This window comes from Pseudopipra pipra, chromosome Z, assembly GCF_036250125.1.
Source record: "Pseudopipra pipra isolate bDixPip1 chromosome Z, bDixPip1.hap1, whole genome shotgun sequence".
Classification (NCBI taxonomy): Eukaryota; Metazoa; Chordata; class Aves; order Passeriformes; family Pipridae; genus Pseudopipra; species Pseudopipra pipra.
The window spans coordinates 35445186-35460200 of NC_087581.1; the positions used below are offsets into that span (position 1 = coordinate 35445186).

The 15015-nt window shown below is 43.3% G+C and overlaps 1 protein-coding gene across 3 annotated transcripts in view; it reads left to right on the plus strand.

Moving 5' to 3' along the window:
- The first annotated feature begins 7177 nt into the window (after positions 1–7177).
- Positions 7178–15015, plus strand: part of LOC135407178 (transducin-like enhancer protein 4) — a 99317-nt gene continuing 91479 nt past the window's right edge. For all 3 annotated transcript variants that reach the window (XM_064642010.1, XM_064642011.1, XM_064642012.1), the window contains exons 1-4: positions 7178–7297; positions 7678–7775; positions 8929–8992; positions 10290–10334. In XM_064642010.1, the coding sequence (XP_064498080.1) occupies positions 7253–7297; positions 7678–7775; positions 8929–8992; positions 10290–10334 (252 nt within the window). In that variant the 5' untranslated portion in view covers positions 7178–7252. The remainder of the gene's footprint in view (positions 7298–7677; positions 7776–8928; positions 8993–10289; positions 10335–15015) is intronic.

Here is a 15015-nt window from a genome sequence, read left to right on the forward strand (position 1 = left end):
CCTATTCTTTAGGAAGGAAAAGTCTGTTAGAAAATAATCCTTGTTGTTCATCAGATGAAAACACACTGCCACTGAATTAGAGTTTTCCATATAAATACAGCAGCTATTTGCTGAACTCAGTTTCCGCTAAACACATTAATCTTTATCATATAGTAATTCCATTGCTACTCTAAGAGGTGTGTACATCTTACTCATGAATGATACTCCTAAGGAAGGTCTAAAGGAAATAAAGCTGTTTGACAACATGTATCTAAACTCCCAATACCCTGTGCTTGCAGCCTGCAGTACAATGACAGCATGCAATTCAATTTCAATATATAATTAAAAATTAAAAGAGGAATGGTAGCTTCACCTTTTCAGAGCAATCAGAAAATTTGCAATATATGATGAGAGAAAGAGAAGTCCAAAATCTTATTTACACCGTGAAAATAACTTCAAAATACTTGTTGAGTTTTTGTCTTTTGATAATATTTTTGTGCTCCTCAGTTTACTCACTTTTGCCAAAGTACAGAAATGTTAACACGGTGAACATAAAGAACATTAAGCTAAATACATACTACATCCATTTTAAATTATTATTCTTTCTTTTGGCCTCTGACCCTCCAGTGAGACTTTCCTCATCCTGCTTAAAGCACCCTGAACTTGCAGAATTAAATTGATATGTATAATTTTCTTGCACATCAAAATATAAATCATCCAGCAATGTTAATTTCCAAACAATGGCACTTTCTCTTTTATCAAAATTATATGATAAAAATCTTTTCAGCTTAATATGTACTTTTGAAAAGCTAAAGTTTTGAAAAATGTGGAATAGAATTTATTGCACCTAAGAAAATGTGAGTTCAAGAATTCAGGGATTGGATTTATTTAGTAATTATTACATGCCAGAGACTAAATAGTGACATTTGCTAATGGTATTGCAAGGGCTGGGAGAACTTTCTTTACCTTCAGGGCCTTGAAGAAGCAAGAAGAAATGCTAAGTCCATTCTCCTTCTAATATTGTTAGGAAACTCCTAACATTGCAGTAAGCACTGAAAACTGGGTAGAGAAATTGAAAGGTAAGGTAAAATGGTAAGCTATGTGTTTTCCTACAGTCATCACTCCTGAGAAGGAAATCCTTGTTTTTCTTGTACTGGGAGTGAATGCAGGGGTGAATGTGTTGTGTGAGTGACTGACTTCTCCCTTGGACCAGCCCATTTCACATTTTGTTGTGAAACCGTCTGATTAGTTTACTGGAAGCTAAGAAAATTTTGGATCCAGCGTTGCAAGTGAAGTGGTGGCTTTTAAGTTACTGAGATTAACGACGTTCCTTTGAGTAACTGCACTAAGAAATATTGTAGCCTTATCAGAAGTGTCATTTGTAAGCTAGCTGCAATGTGCCTATAAGGTACAAATGTAAGAAAATGTTTTGTTCAGGTCCAGTTTTGTCAGTTTGAGCCACATTGAATTAATTTCATGTTTATTGAAGCTAAAAGAGTATAGCCACAAAATGTGGGATAAACAATCTTATAGCTACAGCCATTTAGCAAATGTTGCAGGTGGGCCTCAGGACTCAAGTCGCTTTCTTGCAGAAAGTGAGGAGTGACTAGGTAGCACTCACAGACCGAATATGATGAAAAGGCTGGAACGTAACTTAATGAGGACTTTATGAGACTTCTCTGAGAGAGCTGAAGTTTTTTTCCCAAAGAATTTGTCATGGGTTTGCCATGGATAATAATATTCCTTACTACTAGTTCACAGATTTTAATGCAAAAAGGACCACTGACTAGGAAAAAATACTTTAATTTCAAATATCTGCCTAAGCCATTTTGCACCACATAAGTTTGCAAATCCAGCTTCCAGTACATGGTAGGTCTTAAACTATTCTTCTTCCTGGAGGAAAAAAAAACTTCTGTGGACTTTAACAGAAGTTTTCCTGCCACATCCCAAGTGCAATTCTTGTAAGCAGAATTCTGTCATTGCATTCATTACATTGCATGTAATGAATCAAGTGGAAAGAAACAAAGACCATAAATCCAAACCACTGATGCCTATGAAATAACTAAATAAAGTCGGATTTTGGCAATGTGAAAGGAAAAAGTAAAGACTTAAATGAAAAATAGTTTGGAACATGCAAAACTCTTGTTTTGCATGGGAGGTACATACAGATTGGCATATCAATCATTGCATTATACATAGTGCTTACTAGCTACAACATATCCTTAAGGTCACTAATAACTAATTGTAGGTAGAGAGCGGTTTAAAGACTTGCTGAGGCAGGGTCACTTGATAGCACTTGTAAAACACCAGATCATAAACTGTGTGTCATGCTGTCTACATTCTTCTACCCCTAGAACCTGGTCTAATACCATGATTAAAATTTTTAAGCAAAGGGAACTTGGTTTCAATTCAACTGAAAACCTCACTGAGTTTATCTTTTTGAAAGCTAAGAAAAGCATTTATTACATAAGTGAACTTAAATATGTGTACTGATAAAAGTTTTACTCTGAGGCATTTTGAACCAATTATCAGTTTAACACTTTATTTTTTTTGAGTGTGTCTGTGTGAATATACAGTTGGCAAAGTATAGAGATCTAGTAACTTGGTCCCAAAATAAACTGTAATAAGTTGCAGTGCTAGGCACAACTATCTTGGTTGTCAGCTACAGTCATTCCAGACAGGATATATGTAGGTTTACATACAAAACAGCGTTAGGATTGGACCCTTTATTAAAGGTCCTCTAGCACTGATAAATCTCTGTATTAAGGTTATGATGTGACTGTAAAAAAAAAATCACCAGACTCTGAAAGTGCATTAGAAAATCGTAGGTAGAAAAGAAAGCTTCTTTTTCACCTATCCTGTAACATATATATATATAAGCACGCATTGCTCTGTTCACTTCAGACCCTAAATTCTGAATGTAAACAAAATCAGACTAGTTCCAAATTATTAGAACTGAAATAACCAGTTGCCTTTCTCGACAAAAGAAGCAAAAGAATGGATGTGATATTTTGCACCCTCTGGCTCCTTGAGATACTTCATAAGGGTTTTTCTACACCTGTCAAAACTTAGCACACTTATTGTGCATGTAAAACTGCCTAAATATTTCTTGCAGTCAATTCATCTATGAGAAATCTTTAGCAAGTTATGTAAAACATTTAAAATCTAGCTTCTCCACTTACTAGATAACGGTAACAAGTTATATAACCTACCATAAAAGATTTTTCATAAAAGAAGGAAAAAACAAGGAGCTTTAAATACAAAACAGCCTATAATTAAAGATCCATCAAAGCTGTGTCAGAAGTGACAAAAGATAGGAAAATAGAATGACAATGACATTCTGATCTTAATTCACATAATTTAAAAGTGGCAAGTTATAGTGCACTTTCTCAAACTTTTGGGTTTCATGGATCTTGGCAGAATGCTGCAAAACTGTGCAAAAACAGATAGTGATTGTTAAATAAAGAGTTAAGCATATAGATATATACATCTTGCTAAAGTTTTGCAAACCAAACTGTCTACTTCTAGCTACACAAATTCACTGAAAACTACTGGGCAAACAAGAGCAAACAGTGGTGAAGCTTTGACAAACACTCCCATTAAACTGCCCTCCAAAAGACCAGGGACTGATTTGACCAAAAAGCATTTTTGCCTTCTAAGGTGTTGAATACCTTTATGTTTGGAACTCTGTACCTAATGTCAAACACATGCAGGGTGACAGGGGAGAATGAATCCCGCTGTTATTTTCAGAATTCAATTTCTTCAGATATACTGTTTATTTTATAACTGGACTCATCCTTCTCCAGGTTGTGGATTTGATGGTAATGTACACTGCATGTACCCGTCAGGTTTCCAGAGATGCTTGCAACTCTGCAGAGTGAATTGTTCCATTCTTTTCCTGCATAGCTTTCACGCTTTTCAGCGACAGGCATTTAAGCATTTGTAGATTTGGCAGCCATGCTTCTGAATGTCAAGACTTGGTCCTGGCATATGGTAAATGTCTTCTATTTCAGAGGAGTTGGAAGTGCTCCTCTGTCTAGAGAAGGGTGCTCATAACTGATTTTTTAAAAGTATTTTTAGTGCCGGAAGATTTAGACAACTGAGAAGCAGAGTTTTCATAATTAGGCAGGTGTTTTATCACCAAATCTTTAAACAATATTTAGAGGTCTAAATCCCACTGGAACTCTCATTATGACTCTGGTAAATATGAAAATTCCAATGGAAACTAAATATGCAAGTAGGGTGAAGGCTGAGTATTGTGATACATAACATGGAGATATTTTCAGTGGTATAAAAACAGAAGATGAGAAGGATGGACATGTTTTGGCCCATTTTGCACTTGTCATTTTAGGCAAAAATTTCATTCAAAAGGATTCAGAATCTATTGTCACAAACTACTCCAGATTCTAGTGGTAATAGCATCACCATGGGGGAAGCAGATTTTGCTTACAAACTCTATTTGAGAAAGAGGTGGAATTTCCACCTGGTACCTCTTTCAGCTCTACACAGTGGAAGACGATGGATGTCATTACCACCTTTATCATCACCACCATGACTCTGAAACAGTGTCCTGAGCTTCTGACTACTGGACCAATCTTCGGAGGCCATTTAAGCAAGGCAAAATCTCAGTGGTAAAACAGGGGTGGAATGTCTCATCAAGGCTTCAGGGTACTGAGCAGCTGCAGGCCTTAGCCAGAGATCTTTAGGCAATAAAGCCAATTTACAACCAAAAATCTAGGTATACATAATTTAGCTACCATTGTTAGGGTATTAATTGCTGAGTGTAAGTTTTGAGACTATAGATTTGGAATACATGCATCAAAAATGTCATTCCTAAACCACATCTATTTTGCATGTAGGTTTAAACGGCAGCTCATTAGGAATACAAACTGCTTGAAGGCAAATCTAAGCATGACAGATACAGACAGAGGGGAAAAAAACCTCCAGTCTGAGCCTATCCCTCATATGTGCGTCACTGCACAGCATTGTCTTCAGTGGGGCTAGGCAGAAAAATTGTCGTAGGGTCTTTTTAGGACACAGCACCACTACGTGCAGAGTGCAGTTTTTCCCAGTTATTTTTCGGGCGGTGTGTGTGTGTGGAATCAGGTGTTCACGCTCCAGCTTGCCAGTGATAGCCCTGCAGAAGGCACTCTCCGAAGTTGCTCCCCAGCCTGCAGAACAGCAGCCGAGGCTGTGCAGCCCTGGCTGATGGAGAAACGACGCTGTAGCCGCCTGTCCCTTCTCCTCCACAGGTAATTTCCAGGTATGAGTACTGCACGTTCCGCGGCATTCTAAGGGCCAAGCCACCCTCCGAAACCGAGACACAACGCCCCGTCGAACACAAAAGTGGCGTTACAATGGAGCACTTAAAGGCCAAGCCTTCAAGCCTTACTCCTGCAAGTGGTCAAGGTTCTGTCCCTGAAACCGCTTCCTCGAGCAAAGCCTGTATGGAAAAAAAAAACAAAACAAAGCAAAACCCAAACAACAAAACTTAAATCACGTCGCATTCGCCAACCGTAGCACGGCACCGGGCGGGGTGGGACCCATGGAGCTGCCGGAGCTGCCCCGTCAGTACCTTCCTCGGTTCCCCGGGCAGGGAGCCAGGACCGGTCCCGCGTAGCCTGCGGGGGCGAGGGCAGGACAGCCGCGCTCGCCCCCGCTGTGGCAGAGCAGGGGCCGCTCCGCCTCCTGTGCCTGCCGTGAACCCCACCAAGACACCGGGAGCCCGCGGGGGCAGCGGCATCGCCGCGCCCCCCTCTTTCCCGAGGCGCTGCCCCTCATTAGCGCCCGTCGCCAGTGCCTGCGGTACGAGCGTCAGGCGGAGCTTCCGCCGCCTCCTCCTCCGCGCGGGGCGGTGGCGCGGTGGGCGGTGGGAGCGGCGGCGGCGGCAGCAGCGACAGCCGACACCGGCCCCACGTTACTTTGATTGACGGCTGAACAAATGTTTCCTCTGTTCGAGCGCCGGCGCCGCGGAAGGGTGGCGGTCTGCGGGCCCCGCCTCGGGCGGTGGGCCAGCGGGGGCGGGGAGGCAGCGGAGGGCCGTCTGATTGGCTGCGAGCCCGCATGGCGTCACGGCCCCACGTGGGGCTGAGCTAGGGACCGCCCCTCTCCGCGGGCTCGTGCGCCTATTTGTCAGCGGCGAAATGATGGGTATTAATACCGAGCGGCGATTAGCGTGAGCCCAACGCCCATTGGCCGCCGCCACCGCCCTTCAGGGGCTGGGCGCGGGGGGACGGTGGGCGGGGCCGCGGTGCCTGGCGGGAGAAGTAGTACCCGGCACAGTGGCGCGCGGGCAGAGGTGCCGCCGGGAGGACTGCGACTCCCAGAGTACCCCGCGGCGGCGGCCTTCCGGCTGTGTGAATATGTATAAGAATGTTAATGACGAGCCGCTGCTAAATTTGGTCAAAGGAGTCACCTCGGCAGAGCGTGCGGTCGGAGCGGCGTGGAGCGCCGGCCAGGGCTGGGTCAGGCTGGGCAGGACACGGCTGAGCAGGGCCGGACAGCGCCGACGAGCCGAGCACGGGGCTCCGCTCCGCGCGTCGCTGCCGCCTCTGCCACTTCCCGGAGTTTCGAAAGGCGAGGAGCGAAAAAAGAGAAAAAAAAAAAAGACATAAATAAAGCTGCCTGGACCGTACCGTATTTTTCATTCTTCTCGCTCTTCTTAATTCTATTTTTATTTTTTTAATTTAAAAAAGAAAGGAAAAGAGCGGCCCAGCAGCGCTGGCGGGGGAGTTGCTGTCCGGGCGGTAGCAGCGAGGACCGGCCCGCCGCACAAAAGGGCACCGCACCGCAGGCACCCCCGCAGCCCCGGCGGAGCACCCGCCCGCCCGCCGCAACCGCAGTCCCCGCCGGGGCGCCGCGCCCCACTCCGCCCGGCGCCGGGAGAGCCGCCGGCAGGAGCAGTAAAAGTTTTCAGGAGGGGAGGAAAACTGCCGGCGGGGGGGATCTCTGGCGGAGCGCGCGCCCGTGCTGGCGTAGGGGCTTTCCCCGCCCTCCTCCACTTCGCCCTCCGTCGCACGGGGCTCGGAGCCCGCGGAGCGGCGGCGGCGCTCGGGAGAACCGGCCGGCGCCGCCCGCTGACCGCCCCCGGGGGATGTGGCAGCAGCCCCCGAGCGTCACGGACGCCGTCGCCGCCGCGCCTCGCTGCTGCCGGCGGTGCCCCGCCAGCCCCGGGGCGGCGGGGCCGGGGCGTCCCTGCCCGCCGTCTCCGCCGCCGCGCCTGCAGCCCTGATCCCCGCCGCTCCGGCCGCCAGCGCCCCCCGAAGCGGCGTGGATGATCCGCGACCTGAGCAAGATGTACCCACAGACCCGGCACCCGGTGAGTGGCGGCGGCGGCGGGCTCGCGGGCAGCGCTCCGACGCGGGCACAGCGGAGTTGTAGCCATTTTCTTATTGTTGTCCGCCGCGCCGCCGCCCCGTGTCGAGGTTGGCTCGTTCGAATTGTTCTCGTCCGGTGCGCGGCGGTCCCGCCGCCAGCCCCGCGTCCCGCCGGCCGGTGCGGGGGTCCAAACGGGCGACGCCTCCTCCGGCGGCGGCCTGTACCGCCGGCGGCCCCGTCGGGGCAGTATCGCGGGGCGCTTGGGGCATCGCGCCTCGGCAGAGCCCGGGTGCGGGGCCCTCCGCGGGGGGCGGCGGCGGGCGGGAGGTGGCGGCCGAACGAGAGCGGGCGATTAAAAGACCTGCTGTTGCTTGCTTGCAGGCTCCTCACCAGCCAGCGCAGCCCTTTAAATTCACCATTTCAGAGTCCTGCGATCGGATAAAGGAGGAGTTTCAGTTTTTGCAGGCTCAGTACCACAGGTAATGCTGCCTACTTTCTCCGAGCCCCGCGCGATCTCTCCTCTCGCCGCTCTTCCCACCGCTGCCCGGAGGGGCGGCGGGGCGGGGGCGCGGGACTCCCTGACGGAGCCCGGGAGCGGGGCGGACCCAGCCGCGCGCTCCTCCGCCGGCCCCGCTGCATCCCGCCGCCTCTCCCAACCCTCGGGGCAAGAGGCTCCCATGGGCCCCGAGCCGAGCGGTGCGAGCAGATTTTCTCGTTTTCCCCGCTTTCCGTTTTGTGGTTGTTCTTTTTTCCCCCCTCTTTCCTCCCCCCCCCCCCCTTTTCTTTTCTTTTTTTTTTTTTTTTTTTTTTTTTAAATTCACTTTTGCTTGCGGGGAGTGGGTGGGTGTTGACAGAAAAATATGTGGCTGGCTGGGCTCGTCCTCTGCTTTTTTTCGAAATGCCGCTCAGGACACGCATCTTGTCTTGGCTCGGCCCACTCGCGCCTTTCATTGACATGTCAAGTGCTGATAACCTGGAAGTGGGGCGGCGAGGTGTTTTGTTATCCTTAGGTGGAACAGCGCTGTGTCCTCAAAGTGACAAGTGGCTTTTGGCAGAATTGCTTAACGGGCTTCTGAAAACAAAATAAACAGTGGAGGTGTTAGTGTTTACCACGGTATTCTTAAATTACCTGCAGTATTTTATTTGTAGTTCTATCACCAGTAATAGCAAAAAGCAGAATTAAAATCCACAACTTTTTGCTTCTTGAAGTGGTGATATGCATTTGATTCTTCTGTGGGTCGAGTGAAATTCTAAAACTCTTTCAAATAAAAACTCTGAAACCTAAATTATGTTTTCATTAGTAGCTTCTCAAGCTACTGACTGTTAGAGATAGGCATGCTTCTTCTGTGAACCCGTGTCGGTGGTCAGTTTTTTAATGTCAGAAAAATACTCTCCTATATATGCACACATATGCATGCAGTTCTTTTAGGAGATGAGGAAGTTGCACAGTATTGCTTGAAAATGGAAAATTGCAAACCCTTACCCTGATATCCCAAGCAAGAGCTGGAATATACATGTATATTTCTATATTGGAGAAATGTGTGAAAAGGGGGGGGGGTAGCCTGTGCTCAGGGGAATGTCAGTTTACTGTCATGAAGTATCCGTGATTTTTACTTTTTGTGTCTTTAACAGTTTAAAGCTAGAATGTGAAAAACTGGCCAGTGAGAAGACAGAGATGCAGCGACATTATGTCATGGTAAGCAAGCTGCATAACAAATTCTAAATGTCTGTTAGCTTGGTATACTGAGACTGACATACATTCGGATTGCTGGAGGCGAACAGGAAGATTGTAGTAGCACTGCTGTTGTTGAGCTTGCATCAGTGCTTACATTATAAATCCTTAGTTTCTGGGATCTTTTAACTTGTTTGCAGTGGTTAGTATCTGCGTGAAACCAGCTTTTAAGCAGTTGAGGGCATTTCTTCCGAATGCTAGCAAATTACTTGTCGGCCCTTTAAAGCCACATACAACTTCCGTAGTGTATGTGGGGATGATGTTTTCACTTTTGCTGACCTCTCCCAATGATCATATCTCTGTAAAACGGTTCATTCAGGATAATATTTTTTTCTATGATGGGCATAAACCAAAATTATACATGAATGTATACAAATCCAAAGCCTACTTCCTAGAAGAACTGTTGCACTTAGGCAGCCGAATCAGTGTTTCACTACATTGAGAATGTCTGGGACCTCAGCTGTGAAAGGGATTTCCTCAGTGGTTGTGGTCTGCTTGGTTAAATAACATGCATGTCTAAATACATAATTGCGTGATGGATCCTGGTAACTACAGAGGAGCTCTTGCTATCTCTTCTGTTGTACATCTATGAAAGATTAGCCATTTTTTGTATGCACAAGTATTACTCTTGTATTCACAAAAAGACTAAATAACCTTGAAAAAATCTTAACCATGAGCACAAGCAAATGTTAAGGCTCGCAGTTGTCTTTTTAATGCCTGATATGCCTAAATCGTGGAGATTGTTTGGTATTAACACACTGAACAGAGTTTGCCGCAGTACTCAGGCACAACAGGACGTACTTTCATTTTTTTTTTATCCCTGTAATTTAATTGCAGGGTTTTTTTGTGTTCATTTTTAATTTAAAATAGTGAATAATTGGTCTGTTAGACACTGCTGATTTAGATGTTTATACACTTGAAGCACTTTGTCTGTTTTTTGGCATCTTTTGTGTGTGCTAGGGAATAAAATCGTAAGCATTTTCTGCTTCTAATGTTTGACTCTGGTTATGATTACTTTTTGTGATATTTTCGTTGTCTGTTTTTCCCTTGTTTTGTGGCTGTTCTTTGTAAATCTGACATGAAGCACTGTAGATAAAGAAAAGTTTACTCTGAAATATGCTCTTTCCAATTCCAGGAACTCTTCAAGGCAAATAAGTGTTTTTAAGTCTGTATGTCATTGTACAGATGTTTCAGTCAAAGTGAATTTCAGAATAGCTTTCAGAATTGCAAAGTCTAATAGAGTAATTTTCTTTTTTCTTAGTATTACGAGATGTCCTATGGGCTGAATATAGAGATGCATAAACAGGTAGGTAGATAATTTATTCTGTTGTAAGAATGCTCTGTGTAATTTCTCTTATCAGTCTTAACAGAGATGTGTATTCTGTGTGACTTGCTTTAATTGCATACTTGAGTGCATTGGAATTTTTTTTGTTCTTTACTTGGCCCTGAATCTTCCATCTCATATATGGTATACAGACTGCGTATAGGGTCTGGGTTGCCAGTTGTGCATTGTTTGGTTTTTTTCCACATGTAGATTTTGCACATGCAGGTGGTCTTATACTGCACAGGGAGGGTGTATGTGAGTAGGGATGGGTTTTTGGTTGTATCTTCATTTTTGTCTGGCCTCAAACCTTTGGGGTTTACTTTTTGAGAGATAACTACATCATGAGTGTGTATTGGGAAAAGGAATGCATGTGGAAAAGCCTGTTCTTTTTGGTTAACCTAGACTGACTTAAGCTGGAGCTGCAAATGCATGTGATGCACAGCCATGTTCATGTTTCCCTCAGGCTGCTTACTTGGACTTTTGTCCAAAACCAGTGTCTTATCATCTCAAACACAAAAGGTTAAATGAGCTTTCTGCAAGGGTGTTAGAATGGAATTATAGATTGGTTTGTGTTGGAGGGGACCTTAAATGTATTCTGGTTCCACCCTACCCCATGGGTAGGGACATCCACTAGAGCAGGTTACTTAAAGCCCCATCCAGCCTGGCCTTGAATGCTGCCAAGGGTGGAGCTCAACCTTCCAGTGCCTCACAACCCTCACAGTAAAGAATTTCCTCCTAATATTTAAACTAAAGCTATCCTCTTTCAGTTTGAAGCCATTCTCCTTTGTCCTATCCCTACATGTCAAAGACCCTCTACAGCTCTCTTGTAGGCACCCTTTAGGTACTTGAAGGCTGCAATGGGTTTTATGCCTTGAACTGTAGCACTTAGGCCAAGATTAGCAAGAGATTAGTCAGCTGGAGCATGGTAGTGTAAATTAGAGTTTCTTATTCAGCAATATGTGTTTTTCAGCCTTCTCTAGAGGAGAATAAATTAAACATCTGACCTCTTTTCCAGTAAGGGAACTTTTTATATTGTAGAGTTTAATACTGACAACTCATTTTAGCAAGTGATTGAGCATTTTGTCAGGGGTTGCTGGGGAATGTAAACTGCAGAAATAAATGGTTGGATGGGAGAAGAAAGACCACCTTAAAATTGTTTTGTAGGCGTCTATTCAGAGTTAGGGATTTGGAACTTCTCTGGGTTGTGAAAATAGGATTTCTTTGTCCCGTTGGAAGCAGACATAGAAGTCAAAAGTTTTTTCATGTTGTTTATTAAATTTTGTATTCTGTCAGCATCCCAATGCTTCAGAAATTATTGCGATCATTTATGCTAGATGACATACAAATACAAAGACTGTGGGATTTCCTGCCTTAAAGCATTTTGCAGCTTATGAGACCTTGTTCATACAACTTATTTTACAGACATATATGTAGACCTTTTGAATTCCCCTATGAGTCCTTCTCACAGGTACCATGAAGACTTAACAAATGTGTTTAACAAATGGTTGACAGGAAAAGGCTGTGATTGCAGCTGATCAGACTTTGTGTATCTGGTGACTTTCTGGACCTGATTCATGTAATGAATGCAGGCGGCAAGGCTGGTGATTGACTCTCAGAGGTGTTGGGTCTGTTCTTAAAAGAATATTCAGATTATTTGAAATCCCAATTTAAAAAAAAAAGAAAACAAAACCAGAACCAAACAAACCCCCATTCAGTAAAGTTGTAGATATGGAAACAATTCACAAAGACTGGAGTCTTTACAGGCCACCTAAGTAGCAAATTCTTACGGGCATTTGAAAGCAAGCATTGCAGTCAAACTTGTTTATATTTCCAGATACCCTGTTTTTACAGCGCTTAGTTGTAGGTACACTTACACTGACTGCACAAAATTCTGTGCAACAAAAATCAGCTCGCAAGGGCAATGTGTAATGAAATTGTATTAAGTGAGGGAAAAAAACCACAGCAAAAGCCTTTTTAATTTCTAAATGTTTTACTTCAGAAATTTTATATAGCTAAGGTGATGGACTCAGCGGTGATACTGTACCGAAATTAAATACTTAGTGACAACTAAGTGTGGAGATTACAAAGGACTGAGTTTTAATTAAATGCCTTTTTTCATCCGCATTCAGTCTATTCAAATTAGTAGTTTTAACTATTGTACTCTTGTGCAAAACACTGAAATATTTTGTCAGATGTAGATTTAGATTAGTTACGGCTAAGAAAATTTTTCTTATTCTTAAATCTGATACCAATTTCCCGTCTTTCATGTCTCCCCCTCTATTGCCAGAGCATTGTGTTTTTCCTTTCTCCTCTTGCCTCAGCAACTGCAAAATATTTTCCATCTTGCTTTATTATCACAGCATTAGGGTGCAATTTGGTATTTGTATAGATAGCATTGATTGCTTCATTTAATGCGCACAAAGATTTTTTAGTCTACCACCTTAAATTCCCTTTTCTTCCTCTCCCATCTTTGAATTTAACTCGGCTGAAATTGAGTGGTTCACCCTTTTTTTTTTTCCTTCTCCCCTTCCCTCCCCCCATCTTTCTAAATTCAATCACATAAAAAATCCTGAGGGCAGTTTATCACATTATGAAATACAGACAGCCTGCAAACCACCTACTTATTATATTTTCTTTCTTTTTTTTTCAGTTTAGCACAGAGGCATATCTGTCTTTATTTGTTTTTCTGGGCAGACAGCCTTGGTTCCTCTCAGGTTCTTTTCCAGATGTACTTGCTTGATGCCCTTGTAATGGAAAGCAGGCAATAATGCAGTGAAGTTGCCCTTCGGCGTAATTGGGCCTAGTTCTCAAGATCAGGTTAGGCTTATTCACTTATTAGATTTGCGTCTCAAAGGGTTCAAGAGCAGGACTCCCTGGAGTCCTTGGAAGTACCGTAGTAATTGGTGGCCCTGATATTTGAAACCTTTGTGTATTTTTCTGTTACAGCTTCTGTTCTTCTTGGCTGCTCCCAGCCACAGAGTATTTATTTTTAGAGAAATTTTTCACTGGAACAGAAAATGATGTGTGATGGAGTCATGACTCTGTGACTTAGCAAATTGATAGAAGGATAAATGTGCAGAAAGCAGTGGTAGTGAGTGTGCTTGTGTGTCTGGGAGCAGGGCGAGGGGGAAGAGCATCTCTTTTCCCGCCGCTTGTGTGATGCTCATCATCAGTCATCCTGTGTTGATTTTGATAGAAGACTATTAAAGTGAAACCTATGGGGAATTTGTCATTCTGAAAGGAAAGCTAATGTAATTAGTACCAATTAAAGTACATTTAGTAAATTGGATTTAATCTTAATTAAGCCTGCATAATGTTGCCAATTTTTAACAATTATGTTTGAGAACATAATTAATTTAAATTTTGGTAACTGAGTAAATAGCATTAGACCGGTAAAATTAGTAATTTTTTTTTTTAAAAGATGAGCGTAGGGTAAACTGTCACATATGGAGTTATAGGCTAAAATACTAAGCTGATTTTCAATATTCTATATTATGATCAATAGAGCTTCAAAATGAACACACTCCAGAAAAAAAGGCATTGAGTTAGAGATTTTGGTTTGAGTACGATCAGATATGTCCCTACAATTTTAAATTTCAATACCATAATAATGTTTTGAGTGTGTCTAAAGATGCCCATTTCTTACGAAGTTGCTTTTTTAACATCTGTTTTTAAGAGGCTCAGCCAGTAGTTTATGAATGAATAGTTGACGTGTTGCTCTGTGTTTCTAATATACTGTTGGTACTTGGTGGTGGTCATTTAGTTTAATTTCTGAAATTAGACTTTTAATGTTACGGTAAACAGTTTATTTAAATTGCTGTAATCAAATATGCTTGCTGAATGTTTTAAATCAAAATTGTAATCATCGCTTAAAATAAGTGTCCATATTTGGCTACAGACAACAGATATTTGTGAATGGAACTAATGGAAAGCATAAACAAGATATAGTATTCACCTTTGACTATGTGTTTTAAAGCTGTCAATACATAAATTCTGATTCATGCCTTTTGGCTAGACCTTCGTCTTTGAACTAATTCACATGCTAGAATGTCAGATTTCAGCATTTTTTGAAAGAAAATTTAAGTCTTTCAAGAAGCTGGGTATTAAAAAATAAATGAAATGACTTTTTAAGATCACAGGAAAAAAAAAATCAGTCCAATCCATGTAAATTTTATTACAAGACTTGGTCAGCAACCATTTGAGTGCTGCTAAAATATTAATTGGATAGAAATGGAAGGGCTCTGCTAGCTGATAGGATGTCATAATCATAGCTGCAGTAGTCGATAGTAAATGATGATAAATGGCATTAGGAACCTTTTAGCAAACTGTAATAACTACGAGGAGGGAAGCAGTATGGATTTGCATTATATCTGATACCCTCTAGTACCAAGTGGATTGCCAATACTGCTTGTTAAGCATTTTCTAAGGGCAATAGGATATTGATTTCTGTCTTACAAGGAATAGCTCTATTTTCACCATTGAAAAGTATTGCAGGCTGTTGAGAAGAAATTGACTTGAAGAGGCTTGACTGCTGCCCATCATGGAGCAAATAAAGCAAAACTGCCGAAGCATGGTGGAGCAGCGAGATGGGGCCCTCAGCAATTTGTTGCTATTAATTTACCATGCTCGACAGCAAATCAATCGGCATCTACTTCATCTGCTG